Genomic DNA, 9,212 nt, shown 5'->3' on the forward strand with positions numbered 1-9,212 from the left:
TTAGATTTTTGATCCCAGATATTTTTAATTGAATTCAAAATTTACCACCTGCTAAGGTGGGTATAATACCTCCAGGAGTCAGCTGTGAAGGAACCGTGCTTTTATTGCAAAAGTGAAAATAAACAAGAACCACAAGCCTATGGTCAACACATCAGGTCTAAACTGCAACCAAAAGGTTAATAGGCCGTCTCAGGGTCTTGCTTTATATAGGACTTGATGTACGAGTTCCACCTGATGGACTAATTATCAGTCCTCAAGGAGCTCATATTCAACAAGCCCAACCGATGATTCCCCATGCAGATCATGAGAGTTATCACAGTGGGACTTGAACCCATTAGGCTAATGACAATACTACTGCACCACCACCTCATCTAATACATTTATTGTACTTAATGACTTCAAGGCGGCTATGATGGCTGAAGAGTTAAAGAAGGAACAGGATACCAGTGCTCACCTTGAGAGAATGAAGAAGAACCTGGATCAGACAGTGAAGGACCTTCAGCATCGCCTGGACGAGGCCGAACAGTTGGCAATGAAGGGAGGAAAGAAGCAAATCCAGAAACTGGAAGCTAGGGTATGTAATAATACTGAACCCTGAATGACATGTCTGAATAGCAGAATGGAAACATGAAGCATTTACTTTGAAAACACAATTGTTTGTATTCCCTTACACTAGGTGCATGAACTGGAGAATGAATTTGAAGCTGAACAGAAACGTAGTACAGAGGCTATCAAAGGCGCTCGCAAATATGAAAGGAGGGTCAAGGAACTCACCTATCAGGTATGAAAATAACATTTTAAATAGAGTCATAGAGGTTTACAGTATGGAAACATCTCTTCAGCCCTACTTGTCCATGCTGCCCTTTTTTTTAACAACTGAGCTAGTCTAATTGCCTGCATTTGGCCCATACCCCTCTATACCCATCTTACCCATGTAATTGTCAAAATGTTTTTTAAAAGACAAAATTGTACCCACCTCTACCATTACCACTGGCAGCTCGTCCAAACGCTTGCCACCCTCTGGACCTTTTTGTATTTTCTTCCCTCTCACCTTAAACCAATGTCCTCTAGTTTTAGACCCCTCTATCTTTGGGTAGGCAAGGGGAGTCTAAAATTCATTTTAAAGATTATTAACGTAGATCAGAAATGATCAATACTGATATTCTAGTAAGGAGTAGAATTACATATTCTTGTTTCTGTTTTTAACAGTCTGAGGAAGATAGAAAGAATCTCCTGAGGCTGCAAGACTTGGTTGACAAATTACAATTGAAGGTTAAAGCCTACAAGAGACAATGCGAGGAGTCGGTAAGTAATTCGGAATAGTATCCAGTACTGTATTCCCATTTCAAGAATTGAATTCTGCTTTTAGAGGTGTATGCCTAATCATCATTCTTTTTGACACCATTCCAGGAGGAACAGGCTAACGTTCATCTGTCCAAGTTCAGAAAGGTGCAACATGAACTTGAGGAGGCCGAGGAGCGTGCTGATATCGCGGAATCTCAGGTCAACAAACTCAGGGCTAAAAGCCGTGACATCCAGGTAAGATTTTTGTTTCAAGTGCAGCAGATATATTGTCATGTAGACCCACAACTGTACGTTATTCCAATTCAGTTGACATTAACTGTAAATACCAATGTGCAGGTGGCTGTAGCTTGGAACTTCAGCTTGACAGAGTTGCACTTAGTTTGCAAAGCTTTTGCCTGACTGTAATTATAATAAATTTAAAGTTTACTTATTAGTGGCACAAGAAGGCTTATGTTGACACTGCATTAAAGTTATTGTGAAAATCCCCTATTACACATCTTTCAGACTGTGGGAGAACATAAGAACATAAGAAATAGGAGCAGGAGTAGGCCATCTAGCCCTTCGAGCCTGCCCCGCCATTCAATAAGATCATGGCTGATCTGTTGTGGCTCAGTTCCACATTCCCGCCCTCTCCCCATAACCCTTAATCCCCTCGCTTATCAAAAACCCATCAACCCGCGTCTTAAAAATATTTAGCAAGGCAGCCTCCACCACCTCAACAGGCAGAGAATTCCAGAGATTCACCACCCTTTGAGTGAAGAAGTTCCTCCTCAACTCCGTTCTAAACCGCGCCCCCTTTATCTTGAGGCTGTGCCCCCTAGTCCTACTGTCCTTTCTGAGCGGGAAGAGTCTCTCCACCTCTATCCTATCCATCCCATTCATCATCTTATATGTCTCAATGAGATCTCCCCTCATTCTTCTAAACTCTAACGAGTACAAGCCTAGTTTATTCAGCCTCTCTTCATAGCTCAAGCCCCTCAACTCCGGTATCAGCCTAGTAAACCTCCCCTGCACTCCCTCCAAGGCCAAAATACCCTTGCGTAAGTGCGGCGCCCAAAACTGCACACAGTACTCCAGCTGCGGCCTCACCAATGCCCTATACAGCCGCAGCAAGACCTCCCTACTTTTATATTCAATCCCCCTGCTATGAAGGCCAGCATCCCATTCGCCTTCCTGACCACCTGCTGCACCTGCAGGCTGGGTTTTTGCGACTCATGCACAAGGACCCCAAGGTCCCTCTGCACCGTCGCCTGCTGCAGTTTTTTGCCCCGTAAGTAATAGCCCTTCCTACCATTATTCCTACCAAAGTGGACCACCTCGCACTTGCCAACATTAAATTCCATTTGCCATTTCCTGGCCCATTCGCCCAGCCTATCTAGATCTAGGAAATTGGAGCACCCAGAAGTAACCCACGCAGACACAGGAAGAACGTGTAAACTTCACGCAGACAGTGACCCAAGCTGAGAATCAAACCCGGGCCCCTGGCACTGTGAGGTAGCAGTGCCAACTACTGTGCCACCATACCATCACAAAATAGTCTTATCCAGGAGAGAGCTGTTGGCTTGCCTTGATGTGGAGATGCCAGCTGGGGTAAGCACAGTAAGAAGTCTCTTTTGTGAGACTTCTTACTGGGCTTGCCTTGACACAGGGAAGGGTAGATGCCTCAATAAAAGTTTAAAAAGTTCAAAGTTTAGAAAGTAGGGAGAGTGTGATCCCCACTCTTTAAACATTTAAGGTGATGGAATTGGACTCTGAGCATTCTGCAAACCAGGTTTGACAATGCACTAGATTTAGGCTGGAATTCTCCGGTCTTGAGCACCCCTTACCGCTGCTAATGATAATGGAGAATTTGGTGTTCAGCCAAATCTCCATTCACAGAACCAGAGCTGGAGAATCCCAGCCTTGAGCGAGGGCAAAGATTCCAGCCTTGAACTCCAATGTATAAACTAAACACTGCGGATGCTTGAAATCTGAGTGAGAAATGGAGAACGCTGGAATTACTCAACAGAACTGGCATCATTTTGGTGGGAGAAACATAGCTAATACTTCAGGCCAATAACCCATTGTCCCAATTGGGAGTACTTAGAGATGTACCAATTTTTAAGCAAGGAAATAGGGTGGGGTAGGGGGGTTAAAAAAAAACAAAAAAAAAGGTCTAATAGAACGGGAAGCTGGAGAAATTGATTGACAAAAAGATGATGTTGCCAGGTGAAAAGAACTGGCAATGGGACAAGTGAAGAAAAAAGTGGGTGAACAGGTTAGGCAGAATTATAAAAGCTGGCATTGGAGAGCAAAAGAAGAAGGCTCGGGGAAAGGATTTGATGTTGTGGAAATCAGTGTTGATTCTGGAAGGTTGTAAAGTGCCAAGTCAAAGGCATAGTTGATGATCCTTAGCTTGGAATAGCATAGGATGCTGAGGACAGAAAGGTCATAGTGGGAGTGGGATGGAAAATTAGAATGACAGACAACCAGAAGCTTGCGGGGGTGGGGGAGGTGGGTGGGGGGTGTGTGGAAATTATGCCTGCAGGCTGAAAGGAAGTGCTGTGTAAAGTGAACACCCAGTCTGTGTTTGGTCTCCCCAGTGTAGCAGAGGATGGATTGTGAGGAACAAATACAGTATGCTTAATTAAGGAGCAAAAGTAAATAATTGCTTCACAGGAGTGTTCAAGGCTTTGAACAGTATGAATGAGGAGGCAAATGTTCACATGCTGTCCATCCTGTACCAACGTGAGTAGGTATTGTGGGGAAGAGACTGTCAACACGATGGGGGGAGGGATATAGTGTTCTCAGGTGAGTAAGAAAGAAGACATGTTGGAAAGGCTAATTACAGAAAAAGGGTTGCTTAAACAGGGTTTCCCAAACCTTTCCAGCCGAGAAACTCCTAGTGACCTACCAAGACTATCGGGGAATCCCAAACATTCACATAATATTGACACCCATTTTTTGCCGTGATACATGTGCGAGCAAAGAAATCAAATGTAACAGAGAGTTGCAAATATATTCACCAGCTACATAATCCCCTCCCATTAACCTAAAAACCAACAGGTTTATTTGGAATCACGAGATTTCGGAACGCTGCTGCTTCATCAGGATGGCTCATCTGATGAAGGAGTAGTGCTCCGAATATTGATTCCAAATTAACCTGTTGGACTTTAACCTGGTGTTGTGAGACTTCCTACTGCATCTACCCTAGTCCAACGATGGCATCTTCACATCAGGGTAATCTAAAAAGTGACCTTCTTATTACCAAAAAATTTGTCTTTTTTTGTCATTTTTAATGGGCGGGAGGGTGATGCTAGAAAGCACACACACGCACACACACACACACACACACACACGTGCACGTGCGCCTCTCCACATGACAATTTGTTCTGGACCTTCTCCACCCCATCCCACGTCCAGAACCTGCTCCAAGTTCCATTCCGAGAATTTCTCTTCCCATCACTCTGCTGTCCACGCTTCCCTAGAAGTCAACCACTGACTGGACAAGCAACTCTGCAACTTTTTACAAATTTTCCAATATGCCTGCCTTGCCAGGGACCTCCTGGGTGGCTCCCCCCAATTTGGGAACCCCTGATTTAAAGTCCGGCTTGTTTCAAGCTGAAGCAAAGTGAAACTAAGCCTGGGGATTTTCAAGCCCTTCCATGCCAGGACCTCTCTTGGGAGATTCAACGTCTCAGCCAAAAGTTCACTAAGTTCTGACAGGACAGGATGCTCCCGGAGGAGGACGGGGCTGGAAAATCCCACCTGAAGTCCTTTGGAGACTTGGCCTCTTACTGGTATACTGTTAGTTTAGCATCACTGCTCAGCAGCAATTGCTTTGTGTTGAATATACATGCAACTGTAATTACAGTGCTTTCTCAGAAATTATAATACTGTCTGTACAAGAATAGAATCGTTTTAAAATAAAGTTTATTCACTGGATCTTGTTTGTTATTTTACAGAAGGTAGTGAAAGCTGAAGAGTAACTACGAGCTTGAAGCGTTCTCCGAAGAGATCCACAAAATGTGTATTTCTTTGTAACTTATTTTTCTATGTCATGTTAGACTTACTAGTTATGTGTTACCAATAAAGAAAGCAGCAACGTGTTGAGATTTGTCCTGTCCTAATTTCTTTAGTTAGGATAAATCTATGGAGAAAAACAAAGGTAAATCAAATATTTGACCAGAAGTATATTAAAAGTCAAATTGGTATGTAAGCCAATTGTATTGTCATTGGTGTTGCTAACGTTTTATTCTTAAATACAATAAACATACCTGCTGATAAGATATATGAAGAAGGTTCCCTGATAACTCAGTTATTTGTCCATTGGCTGGCAGAGTCAGATAATTAAGATTGGCAAGTTAAATGCTTAGTTATCCAGTTTCATTCCAGCAAGGAAGGTTGCTTCAATTGTCCAGTGAGAGGTAGAAGAGTCAGAAGCAACCTGTGCTGCACCCTTCCTTCATTCCCACAGTGACATTAAAGCAAATGGGCTGCTTCATAATGGAGTAGTAAGGTGCTATGATTCTGCCAGCTGGGGTTTGGCACCTTAGAATCATAGAAACCCGGCATTGCAAAAAGAGGCCATTTGGCCCATCGAGACTACAATCCCACCCAGGCCCTACCCACATATCCCTACATATTTACTTGCTAATCCCTCTATATGCATCTCAGGAAGCTAAAAATCAACTTAACCCGCACACCTTTGGACTGTGGGAGGAAACCGGAGCAAACCTACACAGCCACGAGGAGAGCATACAAACCCCACACAGACAAGTCCCAAGCCAAGATCAAACCCAGATCCCTGGAGCTGTCAAGCAGCAGTGCTAACCACTGTGCTACTGTGGTGCCCATTTGATGCTCTTGTTGATTTTTTTACCCTCCATGGCTTTCCCCAAGTGATCACTCCTCATATGTTACCCTAGCAAATGAATGTAACCCTGCATGTTCTTACTTTCGATGTAGATATCCAAATCCCTTCTGAGGATGATCATTCAATCTGCTTGCTCAGGCAGCGCATTCTTGATCATAACTTACCCTCACGAGAGATAAATGCATTAAACAGAGTTCTGACAGCATTGAGGGGACAGGGGTGGTGGCAAATAATACTTCCAAAATAAAATGAGAAGTTTTGGAATGGGTGTTATTTGTATACAAATTGTATTTAATTGTATGCAGGTAATTGGGCTTTAACTTGGGAATATACGTAAAGAGACACTCACTGAAACTTGAGTGTGTTAAATTTAGAGGTAAATGTTTGCAATGTTGCATTGTTATTAAGTTAAGAATGGACAAAGGTACTATTCTTCACCTACTGGCTCTTTGGAATAACATGGTGCAGAAGATGGTTGCATACAGGTGAAGGTTGAAAGCTTTTTAAAAAGAAGACTGCACTCCTTGTGGCCAATGTGAAAAGTTAGAGAAATCACATCCAAATTGTTGAGTCTTGATTACACTGCAATGTTCTTAAAGACTGGCTGCAATGACAATGGAAGTATGTTGTGGATATGTAGACACAGGTAATGTCCCTACAAAGGGGAAACAAGTCATGGCCTTGGCATTGTTACTTCTCACCGGAAATATCATCAGGAATAAAGTATTTTGTGCGCTGGATGCCAGTCAGTTGGATTATGATGGTTTGAAACATCTATTGGAATTATTGGATAAAATTTACAAGGTAGATGACTTATGATGCCTCGTGAGGCATGGTCTGACTTCGCTACATATTGAAAAACAGGTGGTATTCAATGGAAGAACGTATGGATTTTGATGGACAATATAAGAGAGTCTTCGGTCAGTCCTCATGGTTAAACTGCTGGATCGTGCTGAGGTGTTACATTACGGACTGACTTCAGGTTCTAAATGGTGTTCAGTTCTTGGAAATGGGCTCCCTATAGGAATGGATATCTGCTTTCCTGAAACAATTCCTGGGGAAACAGTAATATCCTGCAGCCTTTGTGGAACTTCTTGTGGTGGATGGAGGACTCAATGATTATCTGATTTTAAAATGCTGGATGCAGTACAATGGAAGGGTTGGAGACAGGCAGGATGAGGATGCAAGTGCCTATTGTGGATCTGGCTATTACAGCAGTAGAACTGAAGTAAAGAAATGGATACGCAAGCTTCAGGTTTAACTCAAAATGTTATTGTGATGAAGAGCCCAAAGCGGAAACACATGGTCCTCAATACGACACGAGTTCTGAAGTAGCTGATAAAGATAATGATGAATCTGAATGAACTGTACGAGTCACAGGGAACTTTAAACCTATGATCAAAATGTCAGTCATGGACTCATTCAACTGAACTGTGCTAGATTGCACTTGCACTATGACAATATGTTGAAAAGATTTGTCTAAATGTTAAATAAAAACTGAAAATGCTGAAAGCACTCAGCAGATCTGCCAGCACCTGTGAAGAGAGAAAGAGAGTTAACATTTCTGGGCTGTGACTATTCAATCGGGTCACAGTTCAAAGGTGTAAAACCTGAAACTCTGTTTCTCGCTCCACAGATGCTGCCAGTTCAGCTGAGTAATCCTAGTATTTTTCAAATTTCAAACATTCGCAAAATTTTGCTTTTAGTTAAATGTTATCTAGATTTGCCAGATAGTGAATATTGATGAAAAGTGGAGGGGTATGAAAGAACTGTTTGCTTCGGTTTGCCATTTTATCAGTAGCATTGCAGTCTCTAGCGAGATTGCTGTGCTGTCAAGTAAACCATCTATGAAAAATGCACAAATGAAACTTGACCAAAGCGTGATTCGGCAATTATTTTTGAAAAGTCAATTCATTGTCAGGATAATATTGCATGTCATTAACAAAACCTGATGTTTCTTGTCAAGTGATAGTCAAGCACTAATCACACATGAACTAAATCAGAGAGAAAAAAAACATAGTGGGCGCGATCATACTGACCGTTCACGCCACGCTCCCGCTGCAGCGAGGTTGGAGAATTTGGTGTCCAGCCAAATCTCTGTTTGCTGCGGGGGGTTGGGAAAATCCCACCAACGTGAATGGCCATAACATTCCAGCCTTAAATGTCACAGAAAAAGTTTTTCATCCAAAGATTTAAAACCTTGCTAAAGGATGCAGCTATGGTTGGTGAAGAATGTAAGAGGCTATTGAAGAGATTAGCAAGAAGGGCAAAGTCTGTATAGATCAGGATCACCATATCAAAACCTTCCATTGGCATGTTAATTTAATCCAGTAGATGCCTTGAATCTAAAAGCATGGACAAAATATTTTCATTTTACATTTTATAAACATGGCAACTAAATTTTATCTTTCTGGAATAATACCTCGAGAGGACGAAAGGTGATAACGGACAACATCATGGAGAAACGGATAGAGACTAACTAAACTTCTGACTGATCATGGAAAAAAATTTTTCAATGATGCATTCAAAGACATATGTGAAAACATGAACATTATAGTCATTTGGGGCAGCACGGTGGTACAGTGGTTAGTACTGCTGCCTCAGAGTGCTAGGGACCCAAGTTCAATTCCCAGGTTGAGTGTGTGGAGTTTGCACACTCTCCCCATGTCTACGTGAGTTTCCTCCAGATGCTCCAGTTTCATCCCACAGTCTGAAAGATGTGTTGATTAGGTGCATTGACCCAAACAGGTACCAGAGTGTGGCAACTAGGGGAATTTCACAGTAACTCCATTGCAGTGTTAATGTAAGCCTTATTTGTGAATACAGCAGCTGAAAGTCCTTTCTGCAATAGAATGCATGAAAGGAATCTTGTGGTGATCAACAATATACTGCATAAAAGTTTTGCCTCTTATGCAAAGAATCCACATCATATGGTTAAAACCACAGTCCCTATCAATTGGTCTTTTGGCAAAATCCCGAGTTGCCTTCCTTGTTGTGTTATAAACTTGCTGATTTGGAAAGAACTAGATAGTTCCATTTTTTTCTGCACCTT

General features: G+C 42.3%; 1 protein-coding gene across 1 annotated transcript in view; it reads left to right on the forward strand.

Moving 5' to 3' along the window:
* The window catches only part of LOC145356381 (myosin-4-like), a 35,303-nt gene extending 29,908 nt beyond the window's left edge, over positions 1-5,395 (forward strand). Inside the window, exons 37-41 of the mRNA XM_080209061.1 lie at positions 404-574; positions 677-781; positions 1,210-1,305; positions 1,411-1,539; positions 5,250-5,395. Coding sequence (XP_080065187.1) covers positions 404-574; positions 677-781; positions 1,210-1,305; positions 1,411-1,539; positions 5,250-5,273 — 525 coding nt within the window. The 3' untranslated portion in view covers positions 5,274-5,395. The remainder of the gene's footprint in view (positions 1-403; positions 575-676; positions 782-1,209; positions 1,306-1,410; positions 1,540-5,249) is intronic.
* The last annotated feature ends 3,817 nt before the right edge of the window (positions 5,396-9,212 follow it).

The sequence above is a fragment of the Carcharhinus amblyrhynchos genome, chromosome 21 (genome assembly GCF_965287045.1).
Source record: "Carcharhinus amblyrhynchos chromosome 21, sCarAmb.v2.hapA, whole genome shotgun sequence".
Classification (NCBI taxonomy): domain Eukaryota; kingdom Metazoa; phylum Chordata; class Chondrichthyes; order Carcharhiniformes; family Carcharhinidae; genus Carcharhinus; species Carcharhinus amblyrhynchos.